At 41.5% G+C, this 17,805-nt stretch overlaps 1 protein-coding gene across 3 annotated transcripts in view; it reads right to left on the reverse strand.

Annotated features, from left to right (window-relative positions):
• GLS (glutaminase) overlaps positions 1-7,517 on the reverse strand; it is a 67,813-nt gene extending 60,296 nt beyond the window's left edge. Inside the window, exon 1 of one of the 3 annotated variants that reach the window (XM_067298939.1) lies at positions 7,207-7,517. In XM_067298939.1, the coding sequence (XP_067155040.1) occupies positions 7,207-7,502 (296 nt within the window). In that variant the 5' untranslated portion in view covers positions 7,503-7,517. Of the gene's footprint in view, positions 1-4,718; positions 4,743-7,206 lie in introns of those variants that run through there. The other 2 variants (XM_067298938.1, XM_067298937.1) reach the window with 2 other exon arrangements.
• Between the last annotated feature and the right edge of the window lie 10,288 nt (positions 7,518-17,805).

Genomic DNA, 17,805 nt, shown 5'->3' on the forward strand with positions numbered 1-17,805 from the left:
TCTAAGATTATATTTAGAAAGTTCTTGCAGCAGATTCATCACATTTCCCTCTTTATGATGCTACAGAAGATAGAAATGCTACTTGTACAGAGGATAAAGTATTTGTAAGACTCAAAGACCTCCATGTCTCCTGACAACACTGCAAGAGTAGACTGACAGACTAGAAAAAGTAAGAAATGATGCACATGTATTATTTTCTTCAAAATTCTATTTTTAGAAATCACATTTTTTAAAAAAGAAAGTTGACCATAGACCAGTAGATTGTCAGTTAACACTAATGATTCAAATTAAGATGCAAGAAACACCTGAAAGGCTTTTGTCCATCTAAAAGCTTACGTAAGTCACATCAGTCACAGGGAAAGTAAGCAAAGCCATCTGCAGCATAATACAGTAACCTGAACTAGCTCAGGCACCAGGAGCAGTAGCTCTCAGCGTGCAGACTTAGCAGAGTTAACATGCAGTACAGGTTCATCTCTAATGACCAGTGTGTAACAATAATACATTGGCTTTAAAATTATTCCATGAGATGTACTACTTACACGTCTGTATCTTTTCACAACTTAGATCTCTATTTTAAGTGAAATGTGAAAGAAATCTACCAGATTAAGTATCAAGACTCCTTCCAAGAAGGCTATAATACTGACCGTTCTCCTTCAAAACCTTCTGAAGTTCAATAAAAGTCTTACCTCAACAGTTTCATCTTTCCTTGATATTCCAAAGTATCCCACAGCAAGTAGGAATCTAAGTCTATACTCAACTCTTTATACTTCCCCTGTAACTAATATATTGCAACAGATTCTTGGAATCCTACTTTAGGAGTACACACTTCCAAACAGGCAGCGACAGCAAACAGCAGATCAAACAGATCAATCCTTTTAGTCCCCTGAAGCGCTTACATTTGTTTCTAGACAAAGCCAACTTAGACAAAGCCAATGTTTTAATATTTAACAAACAAAAAACAAAAATAAAAATCATATTCTAGTAAAATGTAGTCCAATTAAAATGGACAGTATATAGTCTTACATTATTTTAGCTATCAATTTTAAAGATCTCTTGTAATCTAGTAATATTGGGAATACTTTGTTACTACACTATAATAAATAAAAGTTATTACCTAAAACTATAACTTTGCATAAGAGAGAGCACGCACGTGTGTGCACATGTGTGTGTAAAACAAGCAAAATAATTCAGATCATGAAAGTTTTCACATGATTAAAAATTCTTTGAACTGCAAAGAAAGATAACTCTCAGACTTCTGGGTTATAAGTGCAATAATAAATACTGCAATTAGACACAGAACCTAGGTAGGCCAATGCAACCTTATAGGCAGACTTAATCCTTCCTCCTCTCCCAATATTAGCTTACTCTAGTTCACAACAGGTCAGATTGATGATTAATTATTTTTAATAAAAAACTGCTTATATCTAAATACCTTCTAAATTTTGAAGACAACCTTTTTGATTACACTCGTCTCCCTCCTTTCCTCACAACCAGCAGTAAAAAACAGTAGTAAAAATCTCACTTCTTATTTTCCAGTTTAATACCTACATACTAAGAACAGAAGACAGCTTTGTAAGTCAACAGAACTTTCCTTGTTTTTCAGTCTGGATTAGTCTGGCTGACTAACGCATAGACAGGCTGGCAATTCAACCAAGACAAACACTTACAACTACCTCAAGCAAATTACTGAACAGCATTTTTCTTGAAGAAAATTTAAGTCATCCATTTTGCACATTGCAGTTCAGTCTTTGGAGAACAGCATTTCCAGACAAGCCAACAGAACCAAAACAACCAACATACCAATAAAACTTTCCTCCTGTATCTGCATCTTAGCTTTGTAGCTATGTACTTTTCTTAAAGCTAAGTAACATATTTAGTCTTCACCCCTGAATTTTACTTAAATGCTCTGTATAAATGGGTAAGCTCCCCAAAGTGCTGAGAATAATTTAACGTTTTATGTAATGCCTCTGTTAAAAGACTTGCTAATGGATTGCTGAAGATCTGATAGCATACATCCAAATCCATATTCCACTTTATCAGTTAAAATTTCTTAATATGTTTGCAAGGGTTTGTTTTTTTTTCTGTGAATCAACTTCATTACAAGTTTCTTAACTATTACTCAGAATTTTGCAGCTGTCCCAAACATGGAATTCCTTGGAAGGGTGCAAAACAAAACTTCAAACATTTGACCAAGATTCTCTGCCTCTTCATAAGACTTACATCTATTAGATGTGCACTTTTCATAGCGTACATATTCTCTCCTGAAATAGTTTCCATATCGTTCACATCTGCTGCTGCTCCATATTGAGTCAGTCAGCTTAATTTAACAATAGATCTGCGCTGGCTGCCAAAGCAAAGAGGACAGCATTCAATATATTTACAGAAAATTACTCTTTCTCAAATAGTCCATCTTTTGATAAAGTTTATCAGTTAAATAGAGGTGGAAAAGCTTGCTCTGCAGTTTATCAGGTCAATGATGTCAGTAACTAATGTTTGCTTAACCTAAAAGCAATGTTTTGGCACCATGAGCACACTTAGCAAGACAGTGTTGTTCAGCACAGGTTGTAAAGAGCTATGTTTTTTAAGTCAAGGGAACTTGCTATTTTCACAGTCAAGGTAAAGTGGAAACTCCAGTTTATTCTCTGCTTTGTGATTCACACCAAATTCTGACAAATTAAAAAATGTAAAAGGAAAATAATTAAGCATCAGGATATTACAACTAGACTTCTTCAGTGGTACTCTACTTTGTAGACTAGAATATGGTAGATGCTCCACTTTTTACAAGTAGCATGCAGAAACCACAAGTGCAAGGATTTTGCTATTCCTACCGGACCCACAGAGGTCCTACAGAGACAATTTTATTTTTTATAAAAGCTGAATTATAATTCTTTCTTACAATATAAAACAGTTTAAGCACTAAATAAGGTGGGTGATTTTTCTTGTTTTAGACAACTGCCTTATAGATTATTATAACTGCCTTATCTATAAATAGATGGACTGAAACTGCCAATTCATTTCACACAAGCTGCTCAACTGCTGATGAAACTATCACTTCTGCTATCTAACAGGGATGAATGGCTAGAGCAAGGAAGCCTTCTCCTAGAAAAACATTCACTCTTTCCACTTACGGTGTAACTGGATAAAATGCAGAACAGATTTACAAAATCATGAATGATCTAAAGATATGACAAGATTGATAAGGGTACCAGACCTCATCATTAACAATAAGACATCAATATAAGCTCACAACAATTAAAAGTTACAAGTAAGGGGCAACTTGCAGTCTGAATCTACTCTTTATAGAGCAGGTACCCCGCAGAAGCTGCCACAATACTACAGATAACTGATCTCAGCTGAAACATGAATGCCTGTCACATCACCAAAGTACTAGCTCCTGTCCATGTGCACAGCCAGGCACTGATCCCATTAACAATGGAGGGTAACCGATTACCTAAGAACTTTCCAAGATTCAGGGAAAGCTATATTTATAAACCTTCATACCAAAGATGGTCACATTTTAGCAGATATCAAAGTGTTTTTGCTAAAAACGAGATCTGTTACTTCAAAACTTCAGTTAGCCTCTAAGGAAGTTATCAGTAGTCTGATGGAAACCAAGGTTGAATATAATTTCTTGCATCTGCGAGTTATTGTATCCATTCTCTGTCAACACAGTCAAGGTGAGATGAACCACGCTCTGTTACTCTATAGTTATGCCTCTGTAAACTGGCCTGGATATCAAAGTAAAATTAATATAAAAATATATTTCCAAAGTTTATTCCTGTCCTTAAAAAGGAGCACTACCACTCCCTTGTCAATTTAAGAAGAAAATGATGAAACACCTTTGCTAAGCATTTTATTGTATTCCATAAACTAATACCCATCACTACTATAATTTAACTGTACTTTAAAAATCAGACTTGGTCAAGTTTTGCTCCTTCCCCTCACCTTACTAAAGCCCTCGTAACTTAGAAACAGCTTATACGAAAGTGAACTATGCTTGGTCCCACAACTGTTCAATATAAGATGTAGAAAGAACAATGCACAGTTATACTGAAAGTAGAATTAGACACTTAAATGTTATACAAGTTTATAATTTAGGATTTTACTAGATTATAGTTTCTTAAACATTTAAGCATGAACATAGATACGATTACAGTTTAATCCACAGCCTTTGTTAGTCAAAATTAGTGGTCTATAACCACTTCTCAGGTTAACCTCAAATATTTTTCCTTTCCAAAATTTATTAAGTCTCAGGCAAATATGTACACAGGAGGCTGGAAATCATGGAATAAAGGGGTGGGGGTACATGTTTAGGAAAATATGTGCAAGAGGATCTGGATGAATAAACAGGTTATGCAATAGGATCCAAGTTATTTCCTTAGCTACAGGCCCCATAATTTACTCACTACTCCCTATAAGGGATTAATCTGTTCTACATTTCTGTACAGTCTTTGCATGAAACATTTTAACTTTTTAGTTGTAACTACTATTCTCTGTATACAAGACTGTTAAGCAAGCAAACAAGCAAGAAAAACCTCAATTCTGTCTTCTGACATTGCAGGTTATTCCAGTATCCTAGAACCATGACTTTACAATAGAAGCGCAAGAAAGGGGGGGAGAGAGAGAGAGAGGGGAGAGGAAAAAAAAAAAAAAGAGAGAGAGAGAGAGAGACAGACAGACAGACAGACAGTTGCCCGCAATCCACCTGCAAAACACACCAGTGTGAATGCTGGATGGGGACAGCAAGGCACTGGAATCGGAACACAGACCAGATTAACTCAGGCCAGTTGTCAATTTAGATCAGCATCCAAGAGATCTTCACTCTCCTTCCAAATCCTACACCCTGCCTTAACACAGCAATGATTTCCACATGCTCCGTACCACCTACAGATGATTAAGGAAGATTTTCACAATCCTGCATTAAGAAAAAGCAGAATGGAAGTATCCAGCAGTTTGGCTAATCCACATTAGCCAAAAGTTTGGCTAGTATGCCACCAGGAATTCCTGCACAGCCTGAACTGAAAATAAAACATTTCCAGCTTTTTCTTTGCTCATAGTTAAATGCATAGCTATCCCTTTTTCAATGCTTTAGATAATTGTTCTTTGTATATTTTGTGGTAAGGCTCGAAGAACAAGCATCTGGCTTTCAAATACATCCTTTTGTCAAAGGAAAGAAATACGAAAAAATGTTTAATATTTGTGACTCTACAGCTTTTCCAAATGTATTAGAAATAATACTATTTCCCTAACTGATGGAAGTTGTTATAAATACTCAGTTTAAGAAAACATCACCTTTTGGATATATCACCTTTCCAACATATTGACTACCTTGAAATACATATTATCTAATGATTCAAAGAAAACACCTCACAGTGGGTATATTTTTTTTTTAAGTTTTTAATGGCACTGTATGTATTTCTCACCGAAAATGAACGTATAAACTTTATAAACCACACCTACTTGAACCACCTTAGAAGTAATTTTTTTGTTCCATAACTTTAGGCATAAAACTAATTCAAAGGACAGACTTCATATACAACAATATATCAAACAATAATGTAATCTACTAACAATAAAAATACATGATATGTATTGTTATACATGGTTATATAATCTAACATGCATGTGTATAGACTTTTTTTTAAAGGAGTTTAAAGGCATCAAGCGTAATTTCTGCTGTCAAAGGCGACTGCATCCCACTGAAACAAAGGCTTGAATCAAGCCAAGCAGCAAAATATGTGGTGGGAGGAGGGGGGAAAAAAAAACAAGATATATTCTTTCCCCTGCTACCAGACTGAACAAGTACTAGCTCGTACAAAAAACACTCTCCCAAACTAAAACAAGTTAAGGGCTGAAGCCTTCCAGACTGACCTTGTGGAGTCTCTTCCAGATTGCCTCCTAGCAGTAGGTTAACAGTGACTCTGCTCACTGTTAAAGCACCATGCCCTTTCTTGGCCTTACTCCCTCTGTTTTTTGCTTTTCTTATTCCTGCTAACATGTGCAGCAAAGCATCGGAAAGAAGCCTGGTTTTACAGATTTTATTTACGCCTCCCCATACACAGCAAAGCACAGCAAAGACACGTGGGCAGTCTATGAGAGAGCCAAGGGGCAGGTCCCAAACTAGCACAAAGGGGGACGAGTCTTCGCAGGGCTTGCAGTTAAGCTGTCAAACTTTCTGCAAGAAAGTATCAAACATACTAAGTGTACACAGGCTCAAAAAGCTACTGGACGAACTAGGAGACAGAAAAAAAAAAAAAAGAGACTCTTTGCAGAACTGCATAATGCTGGAGGCTAAGAGAGCATTCAAGGGAGTCACCACTATGTTTGCCTTGTCGTTATCCTCTGTCCCAGGACGCCGCTGGGGTCGTTATCAGGGACACAAATGGGAGTTGATACACCTGTCCCTGACTCATTCGTGTAAGAGTATTTAAAGTTCTAACTGAAGGAATACAAACTTCAGAAACATATATGGTCTCATCATTCTCATACCTGCGCGCACCTTTGCCACCTAGGCACAAGTGAGGACCCCCCCGGCACAGGGGCGCACCCGGCAGCACCCCGGAAACGCCCCTAAGCACCACCAGCCGGCCCTGTCGCTACGTGCGCTAGACGCGGGCAGACCCGCTGAGGATGCTGCTGCAAAACCCCCGCGGCAGCACCGCGCAGCGCTTACGTCGCCCGAATAACTCGCGCAAGACGACGCAGCCCTCACTTCTCGCGAAAAGCGCCTTATGCAAATGGCAGCCCCGGAGGCAGCGCACAGCGGCAGGCCGCCTCGCCGGCACCATCAGCCCCGCACCGGCGCGCAGCGGCCCCCGCCGGGCGCCGGGCACAACGCGCCGGCGGCTCCGGGCACGTGCGCGCCGCCGCCGCCGCCGGGGCCGCCCCGCGGGGGAACCGCCGCTTCCCCACCCCGCACCAGCGCTTCCTTCCCGGCCCGCGATATTTTTAGGCCGCGCCGCGCCGCCGGCCGGGCCCCGCCGAGCTCCGCGGCCGCCGCAGCGCCCCGGCACGGCAGTGCGGGCAGCACCCGGGGGAGGGGAGGGGAGGGGAGGGGAGGGGAGGGGAGGGGAGGGGAGGGGAGGGGAGGGGCCCCCCCGCCGCCCCCCGCGCGCCGGGGGAGGGCGGCGCTCACATGGCGCCGCCGCCGCATCCCTCGCGCCCCGCCGCCGCCCGCGCCGCGCCGCGCCGCCCCGCCGCACTCACTTCTCCCCCCCGCCGCCTCCGGCCAGCTCCTTGCCGCCGCCGCCGCCGTGGTTATTGTTGGCGCCGCTGCCGGCGGGGGGCTCGCCGGGGGGCGCCGGCGGCTGCTGCGCCGCCTTGCCCGCCTCCTCCAGCGCCCCCTCCGAGCGGGTGCACAAGCCCCGCGCGGCCGGCAGCCGCGGGCCGCCGCCGAAGGCGGCCAGCGGCGGCGGGAGGCGCCCGGGGCCGGCGGCGGGGCCTCCCGCCTGGCTGAGCCGCAGCAGCTCCCGCAGCAGCGCCGACCGCCACAGCCGCATCATGCTGCACCACTTCCCTCCGCCGAGTGCCCCAGCCGCCGGCCTGCGGCGCCGCTCGCGCACCGCCGCGCCCGCCCCCGCGCCGCCCTCATTGGCGGCGCCCGCCTAACTGTCAGGCATGCAGCCCTCTCATTGGCCAGCGGGAGCGCCACTCCGGCGCGGCCACGCCCCGGCGGCGGGCTGGGCCGCCGCGGTGCGCCAGGGCCTCGGTGCGTGAGGCCGCCGGCGTAGCGCGGCGCGGCGCGGCGCGGCGCGGCGGGGCGCGGCGGGGGAGCCCCGCCAGGGGCCGGCGCGGGCGGAGGAGGGGGCAGGCGAGGACACGGGCGCCGGCGGGCGGGCGGGCGCGGCGCGGCGTGTAGCGGGCCCTCGCGCGGGCCACCCCGCCCCCCGCGGCGCCCCCATTTCCGGGCGGCTCCGGGCCCCGCGGGACGCTCCGGGTAGCGGCCGCCTCGCAGCGCCCGGCGCGGGCGTCTCGTCCCGTTTCCTGTGAAAGGCGTTAGGAAGGGGCTCGGTAATGTCAGTGTAAGTTGCCATGGTTACAGGTGGTTTTTTCTTTCTTTCCTCTCAGGGGCGCCGCCGCAACCGGAGCAGAGGAGCGGGGTGCGGCTGCCGGCTGCGGCGCCCGCTCGGGGCACACGGGGCCCTTGGGTGGGAGCCGGCCGGCGGGGGCGGCGGCGGGGGCGGCGCTGCGCCCCGCGCCCGCGCCCGGCAGGGTCCCGGGAACGGAGGCGCCGTGAAAGCGCGGCCGGCTGGAGCAAGAGCTGCCAGCGCCTGCTGTGCGCTTCTCCGGCCTCGTGACAAAATCGAATCGCGTAGCTCATCGCCACAGATTCCTGCGGAGGCCAAAGCATGCCAGTCAGTTAAAAAAGACAGGCAAGAAATAAAAGAAGTGGACACCGAGATGAATCGAGTACCGCCATTCTTATGTTCGTATCATTAAGCATTTAATCAGAGTGAAAATTGTACTACCTCTCACTTACGGATGAACCGCTGACCTATAATAACAAAATACCAAAGGCTGAAGCGGGAAGTGTAGCAGAAAATAAGGAGAGCTTCAGTGCAAGGTGTAGTGTCCCTCCTTACTTAAGCTTCTGTCCCAACATCCCAACATGCTGCATGCCAGTTTATAGCATCATGGAAGTTGCAGATCTTGCAGTTACTTGGTGAAACTTTTGCTCACATAAGCGGTTGCTAAATTTGTCCTAGATGAGATCTACATTAGTAAACTATAGCCATTATGAATAACTTTGGAAGACAAGATGGTCCTCTTTATCAGTAATGCCAACATGGAAACCAGTGTTTAAACTGCTGCTAGCTTTCCCTCTTTTCAGGAACCATAAGTTTCTGAGCAAAAATATAAATACTTTCAGAGTTCTGAGTTCAACTACTGCTAAAATTACTTACAAACAATTTACTCATGCACTGAAGTTTATTTCTTGTTGTATCTTTATGTTCGGGGAAGACTGTAGTTCTGAGTTAAAATGGTCTTACTGCAAACCTTATTGGAAGTGTTCTGCACTGAAGATACTGATATTTTATTTTCTACCTTCCAAACTGAAAGCTTCAGCTGTCGAAGCATAGTAATTTGCTCTTAAAAAACATGTAAAACACCAAGTTGTTTTTTCATTAGTTGCTTGTCTATGCACTTAAAGTTTTAAATAATCGTAGCAAAGCATGCATTCAGAGTAGCCTTTGCTCATGCTTACACCATAGCACAAATGCCCACAGGAATTCCCTGTGCTAATAAATCATCATAACAGCCATGAGAATTTTTGGAAGCAGATTTAAAGATAGCTGATAATCTACGCCTGTAAGATGAGCCTCAGTGCAGTAGTGGTTTTACTTCCCTCTGAACAAGGAAACTTGAAATATCACTGTGGGATGTGTAATCCTGTGCTACAGTTACTTCGCATACAAAAATGCAAAGTATCTACAGTTCTCACATATTTATTAGGTTACCTATTACATTTCCTGGAACTAACTCTGGATTTCCATTTGCTAAGACTTTTTGGCAAGCCAATATTCATAAGGTTGTGGGAAGGAAAAAAAAAGTACTACATTAACAATAAAAATACTTTCCTCAGTACCCTGTGTTACACATTTTTGACCCTATATGAACTCTTTAATTTTACTCATTTCCTTTTTTTTTTTTTTTTACTTCATATGCTACTGCTTTATTCCTTTATTTAACCTTTTAGTATCAGCTTCACATCAGTATTCACCCAATGCAAGCATTCTTCATCAAACTTTTTCTTGAAACTTACTTCAAGAAATTAATCCTCAATTTCTCTCCCTGGAAATTGCCCTGTATGTGAAGTTGTTCAGTGCGTAACTGCAAATGCAACTTGGGAACAATACATGTGATAAATATAGTTTCAGATTCACAAAGTTCAAGGGCAAGTGACTCATTCCCTATTCTGAGAACTTTTGCTGCATGCTTCAGGCAACCACTACTTTATCTTACTATTACTAAGCTTAAGAAGTTTCACACAATGATTCTCTCCCCTCCTCCCAAAGGCACAGGTATACTAGAGATTCTTATTTAAAGGTGGATTTCTTTCCTTTTAAGATAGACCATAAGAAAGATAGTAAGGATAACATCAGAAATAGAGCTGTTTGCTTGTGAAAAGTGTTATACATTAAACCTATTAAACTTACTCAGATTTTTGTTTTAATCCACATGTTGGAATGGTTTAGCCCATATCTCTGTGAAACCCCTTTTAGACTTCCCTTTTGAACGGAGCATTACTTGTTTTTTTGGAAACAGAAGATAGGCCATCTGCTCTGCCATTATGTGTTTCACATGGCATCCCAAGAGAAACAGAAAATTACAAAACCAGTTTCCATATAGTGCAAAGAAATTGGTAATTAAAATTCCCTATAGCTTTTATTTTCTGGGTTGATTACGCAACTGACAGTAACCATAAGCAAACAATTCTTTTTTAATTTCCACAATTACACATGTATCTTTGTAAGACAGAAATTAAGAGAGACTATTTAAGATGTCATGGTTCCTCAATAAAAACAAATATGGATCCTTTAAATGGCCATTTTTAAAAGTATTTTCCTTAATTGGTAATGTAGAAAAATATTCACAGTATATCCCTCTAAAAATAATCCATATTTCAGAGATTCTTTGTTTCTAAAACTGGTATGGATTAATCCTCTAGGAGAAAGGGCTCTGAAAAGCAGGTGGAAAGAGGTCTTCCCAGTTCAAGCACATACACTGATAACAGCTTTCAGAAAGGTTAAATCCTCCCATCAGATCTGCAAGGCAGATCTCAGATAAGCAGCAGAAATTAAGGATTATCTTGACTACGACATGGACTGTTTACGTTGCTATTTTAAATGATTATGCTGGCTTCATTTCATTTGTTGCTGGGTAATGCTTTCCCAAAAGAGAACTAAGGACCAGACACTGCAATCTTGACTCTATTCAATTATTTCTACTGATTCAAGCGATACTGCTTCTAAAAGTAAGTTTTCCTTTTGTGAGGCTAACATACTGTACACATGAATAACATTTTGATATTGATTCAGACAAAAGGTGGTCGGTTGCAAGAACCATTCCATACTGGGTTATACAGAGGGTACGGAACGGCCTCTTCTGAGCATAGAAGCATAAGCAGTAACTAAAGTTACTATTTAATCTAAAGAAATGAGGGTTAAAACATTTAGGCATAGTAGCTCAGAAATCCAATGAGGAAGAAGGATTCAGAGGAATAATTTACCTGAAAGGTAATAATTGAGAGAGAGTAACCTAAAGTGACAATCAGTGGCAAAAATTCCAAATCGTCTCCCCCAAGTCTAGTGCATCAATGAGATCATAGCTCATTTCTCATCGCCTCATTCCAGGCAAATATAGACAGCAATGAATGAATTCAAAGGAGAGCAACAAGAATATTTAGAGAATGTGCTGAGACAGACATGAAGAGAGACTAAAAGAGTCAAAGATATTCCTAGCATGATTAAGAGACAACATATGATGTTCTGTTATAATGTGCGTGACTGAGAGGAGGCAAGTAAGAGTAGGATGATCTGCAAAGATCATCCATCCTCTTGTCTTGATTCTTATTGATTAATATTCAGTCTTACCGATTGATATTCCTCCTCCTCTTACTGAAGACGACCTACAAAGACTGATACAAAGTTGTGGGATGAAATCAAGGAAACTCATAAAAGCCACAGAATTGCAGTTTGATTGTGCATAAACTGGAAAGAAAATAATTAAAATACAAAAACAATTTTTAACAAAATGATAATATTGAAATATTTCTGTTTTGACTCATTTCCTAACCTGAGTGTTAGGGAAGTTTGTCTGCCATTGAAAAAAAATCACTGCACAACAGTAGAGTCTCAGGAGACACAAGTCTATTCCCCACTTTTGACAGTGATTGGATGTCTTGGTTTCTTTCTTATCCATGGCTCGGTTTTCAATATTGACCTCATTTGTTAACTGCTTTGAAATTAAATGATGAAAAGAGGTATTAGAGGGGGAAAAAATGGAATTAGATTTATTTAAGATACAACTGAACAATGCACTCAAGATCTGATGGGAACAATGATGCACAGGTAGTGCACTAACTAAAAACCATAAATTGTTATGTCTTTTCCACCTATAACATCAAAAGGGAAGCCATGTGAATATATGAATTTTGGCATTTTATATGCCCAAATAATAAAGTTATTCCAGTTTTAATGTTAAAAGCTGACTCACTGGTAACCTTAATTCTTTACTTCTGCATTCATATGTTGCATGCACATCTACCAGACAAACTGGGGACAAAATCTCTTCCGCAACTACATGGATAAATTACATACTTTGTAATTTCTGATTTATGTTTTTAATTGTTCAGTCTGTTAGCCACCAATTCTTCCCATTATTCTTCTGGGGAATCAGTTTCCTTTAATCTTCTCCAGTGAGACAGCACAGTCCTTCCTCATATACAGTGTTGCATATAATGCTTGTCAGATATGAAATTCTTTGCGCGTCAGAACCTTCACCTTCAGAAGCCAATAGCTTACCTACGAGAGAAGTATCTCCTGAAGGATCCAAGACACTGCAAAATATTTGCTCTAAAATATATATGTCTAAATTGTACTGTCACATTCCGGACACAATTACATTTGACACTTAACTCAGGCAGCATTTGCAAAAATGAAGTGAAGTTCTTGATACTATAGCAGGCCAGGGAGTGGGAGCAAAACTGGATCTTCTGTTCTTGTTCCTTATCCTCAAATATTAATGCTGGTAACCTTGCTTTAGCTCAGTGAATAGAAACGAGTGACAACATCGTGCAGCTGGTCCAGATGTCTGCATCAGCTGTGCGTACAAGAGTACAGGGGTAGAAGAACAGGCTGCTCAAGTGAGTGTATGAACTCACTTCTACCTGCTTTGAAAAAGGGACGCATAACTGCAGGCCTGCATTTAAGCGAAGGTCAGGACACTCTGGCTGACCACAAGCTGGCTGAGGAGGTCCGAAGCCAAGCAGTGCTGGGCCATAGCTGGCTGACTGGGAACATCTGCAGGCAGGAACGTGCCACACAAGCCTTGAAGTGAACAAGATGACAGTGCACCACAGCCACGCCTGCTCCAAAAATGATTGTTCTCAGCTGCGAATTCAAGCGCCTTATGAAAAGGCGCTTGGAGAAATGCAATCTGCAATGCAAAGTAATACAAGTCAAACCCATTTAACATTCCCAAGTGGGAAAACCCTCTCTTCACACATTTGGTTTTGCCCTCTCATGAATTTAGGTTGAAATTACTTGTGGCCATGTAGCAGTTTAAGCCTACAAGGCTTAGAAGCAGGGCAATCCGTCCTGCAAAAAAATCAAGCCAGTAAACCAAGCAGCCAGCCTTTACTGGATACTTTCTCAACACCAGCAGTAATGCAAACAGTTAAAGAGTCTCCAGCCTCCAGAAGGGTCCTCTGGAGCTCCATAGAAACCACTTTGCGAGAGTGCAGAGAATAACACTCACACCAACAAAAAAACAGTACCTCTGAAATGGCAGACTAATAACCAACATAGCAAAACCACACACTGCCTCTTTCTGCCCTGGTATTTTTGTTACTTTCTCCCACAAATATTTACGTTGGAGAACTGAGGGTACAAGAACGGACACTTCAGGTGATTTAGGGCTCAGCTTTCCTTTGCATCTGCTGTGAATCTCCTCTTGAAGTAAAAACAAACAATCCCATAAAGATTAATGCAACAATGTTCAATGTTTTTTAATTCGTGAATGCTGTTACCTTGAAGGGGGGTACTCTTTTTCCTGTCTAATTGTCTCTTTATAAAATGCCCAACTTGCTTAAGCAGGTAGAATGAAGGAGGCGAGGAAGCAGAACCAAGCAGCCACTTTCAGCACCAGCAGACAAGTCCGACTACGTGTTTCTGGTGACTACAGAGCTGCTACCAGCAGCAATTCCAGTAGCACACAATGTTCCATTATACTCCAAGGTTATTTAATATTTAGACAAGAACTTTTGAACAGTTTCACAACAGTAGGCCAATGGTGACTGAACATTTAGGAAACTGAATTCAAAGATACAAAAAAAGGAATAATCAGGCTTATAAACCAGCCTGGATTAAGCATGTGTTTCTGTTAATAACAAGTCTAGTGCTTATATGTATACAGCATAGGAAGAAGTTATACATTTGAAGTGCTTGCAAGTAAACTTTGTGAAAGCACAGGATTTTTGCTTGTGCAAAGTTAACCGCTGTCACAGAACATCTTCCTGTTATCTTCAACCGTTTCATAACACTCCATCTTTTCAGACACTTAAGGCTTGAAACAACTCTCACCCAAGTCAGGAGCGCTCAGAGTTGACAGAAATATGCACAAGGAAAAAAATCTCAACTTTTTAAATAGTGCTTTTAGTCCTCAGCAGAGTTTCCTCTCCATGCAGTACTAGGCCCAATTATGCAGGCTGCTGCCCTCACTGACCGGCTTCTGTGGTTGAAATTTGGAGCATTTCTCACATTACATGCTCTCTGGTGGCAAAGTCCCACACACATACCGTAGCTTATCACCCCCTCGCAGTTGTTCTGAGGCAACTGTTCAATTGGGTCATGCTGCGAACCACGTGAGCGAAACAACCTGGGTTAAAAATCCATGAATGGCAGTTCTTCTCTTTGAGAAAAAGGAAAATAATAAATCTATGAAAGCTTGTTTTGAGGAGCTTTGAATTACACGTGGTATAGGATGGCTCAAAAGAAGAGCAGCAGCCAAGAAGTTTTGATAATTTTGTTTCTATCTGTACACTTGGCCTTGTACCGCAGGAAAGGAATGTTGTCCGGATAGCAGACTTCATAGCCTTCCTGTCACAGGCAATTTTTACATGATGACCATGTGTTTGAATATTTTGAATATTTAGATAAAGTTTCGTTTAGTAGCTTGATAAACAAGCACAGCTTCAGGCAACTAGATACCCTTTTGAGAAAGCAAGAAGCCAAGCAGCCCACTGTTTGGGTAGCGTGGTGATACCGATTTTAGGAGGAAATATAAGCAGTTCTGGGATTGCTTGAATGCCCCTCATGCTGTCACATACCTCCGCATAAAATAACCTTATAATACTCTACAGCAATTATCCAAGACATCATGGGCCTAATTCAAGAAGAAATCTAGTAGAGTCTACCAGGAGTCCCCTTGATACAATTTTTGTCTTCAGACTCCTCACTATATGTGCCGCTTTACCCTAAATTCTCATTAGACACTTGGGGACTGACTCTGCTAAAACATAGTCAAAAGGGAGTTAGTATATCTGAACAACGAGACCAGAACCAGGCTGTGCTAGGGAAGATACTTTGCTCTAAAAGAGGACTTTAAGAGAACATGTGCAAAATGAACTATGTAATGTATTTCAGGCCAATAGGTATCCAGAAGAGATACCTGTAAATATCCACATATCTGTAGTTAGAAAAACTTCATCCAGCCATATTTTTATTTCCTCCCCAGGTTTGACTTACTGCATCATGTCTGTTGCAGAATTATAAACTCTCAAGATAGAGCAAGTATCTTCATATTCCTGCACGCCCGCAACATGCTAGAGGTGTTTCAAATAAGCATTGTATTAAATGAAACCAATTAAGACAACTGAGAAAAACTTAAGCCCAGCTTCTAACTCAGTAAGAAGGATGTCCTGAATGCCAATTTTAAGGCATACTTCCACTTAGTTATACCAGGTATAAAATCCATTACATCCTATGAAGGTTTTCTGGAGTGGCTAGGGTCAAGATAAAGCTCTGAATCTCAGAATAAGAGCATTTGCTAGACATTTTACAACAAATAAGCATTCTGAATCTTTCTGGAATCTATATTGGTTTGCTACAACAGCAACTCTTGTGACAGTTTATAAGAGACAATCACAAATAAGAAAATAAAAGTCTTTTCCATTCTCTCTTGATGCACTTTTGGATAAGTGCTTTTGTATCTCCAGATGTATTAGCATTACGCGAAATTTGTACAGGATAGAAATATTATTTTAAAACCCAGTGTTTCACAGAGAGCTGCACCAAGACGCTCTTATAGGGTCCTTCCAAAACTGACATGGTTAAATATAATAATAAATTTCTGTATTTGCCAATCACTTTACTAAAACTACCTTCTCTAATTTACATGAAGCATGTCCTTATTCACCAGCAGAAGATTCTAAAGTGAAAATGATATTCCTAGTGGCAGTCACAGCATTCAAAATATTTGTTGTATTAGGCTGCTATATGCTGTTATATTAATAAAGGATAATACAAATTATTCTTTTTATTATTAGGAATCTAAACATTCAAGAGAGTCCTAAAATTTGGTATTGAAAATGAACAGAAAGCCACTTTGGGAAAATTCTCAAAATGAAGATGACACTACATTACTTACAATTATTCTTCTGTCATAGTTACGTTTAATCAAGAAGTTACATTTGTTTTATTTCTTAGACTTTCATTATGTGTATTCTTGTGCAGTTATACAATTCATCTTCAGTTTATATCATCTGATAACTTATCTTGCACCTTTCTGCAAGTTTTTCCTCTGGTTATCTGTCTTTAATTTGCATCTCCTAGTATGTCTTCTGATGCACTTTAATAGAGAAAGCATGATGTAAAAAAAATAGTTTAAAATGGTGACTCATTTTGTTCCGCTTTACCTATTGGCTACATTGTTTGGTATGTCAACATATTTTATTAATACTAAAGGAGAAATTCAGAGTTGAAAGAACACGAGCAGTAAAATGTTCTGCTCCTGTATACAGCAGTAGGATTGAAGAGATAAAGGTAATAACTCCTCAGTGTGGCTTAATCTACCTTGATATAAGCCAGATAAATTCTACCCTTTGAAATAAAAAGTCATTCTTAAACTACCAGTAGTTGTTAATGATTACCAGCACTGGAAATAATCAATCAAAATTCACATGCTAGTGAGTAATAAACTTCTAAAAGCATCCTGAATATAGAGATTATACCCTTTATTTTAATAACTAATAGGAAAATGTTAATTTACATATAAATACTAATGTGCATAGCAAGAACCTGTAGCTTATGAAGTTGATGAGCTGACACATCCACCAGGTCAGTGTAATTACTCTGTATTGCAGGAAAAGCAGAAAGATTTGTGTAAGGGAATGTTGCTGGTAATTTTCCAAATATTTGGCTCAGTTGTAGATGCACTCCAGATCTGAAGGGCATTAAACTCTGTTCAGAGTCACCATCGGTTTAAATAACTCTTTTGAATAAGACAATCACTGGGAAAGGTTCTCTTCTCTACGAGTATTAGTTGTTCTTAAAAAAAGTTCAGTACCATTTTTTGTACCTCTGAATAGATCAACTGGACTGAAGAGTTTTGTTTAAATATTACTGGGAGGAGAAAAAGAAGCATCTTTGAGCATCTTTGGTATTGTTACAGCTGTGCTTTCTTGTTGGGTTTTTTTGTATCCCTTGTGCACTTTTATTTTTTAGGCATTATTTATGGGCATGTTGAGACTCACAGGAGAACACTTAGAAAACGCCAGGAGAGCATCGTGCGCATGAGATCAGGGCAGCAGCCACACGGTTATGTGGTGGCCACCACCCAGCTGAACGGTCGTGAACTGAATCCTAAGTTGTGTGCTGCCGAAACTCAACTTTATGGATTTTGTTATCCAGAACGGCTTGCACCAAAGCAGACTGGCCTCAGCTGGGCCGTAGCAGGACGAAGCTGGTTGCTCTGTACCGGTGTTACCTTGTGTTTTTTCCTGTCCGAGGCCATGGGTAATAGGCAGCTGTGCCTCGGCAATTACAGGTGTAACCTTTGAAGGCATATTCCAGAGTTCATTTATAA

Source organism: Apteryx mantelli, chromosome 6, assembly GCF_036417845.1.
Source record: "Apteryx mantelli isolate bAptMan1 chromosome 6, bAptMan1.hap1, whole genome shotgun sequence".
Classification (NCBI taxonomy): Eukaryota; Metazoa; Chordata; class Aves; order Apterygiformes; family Apterygidae; genus Apteryx; species Apteryx mantelli.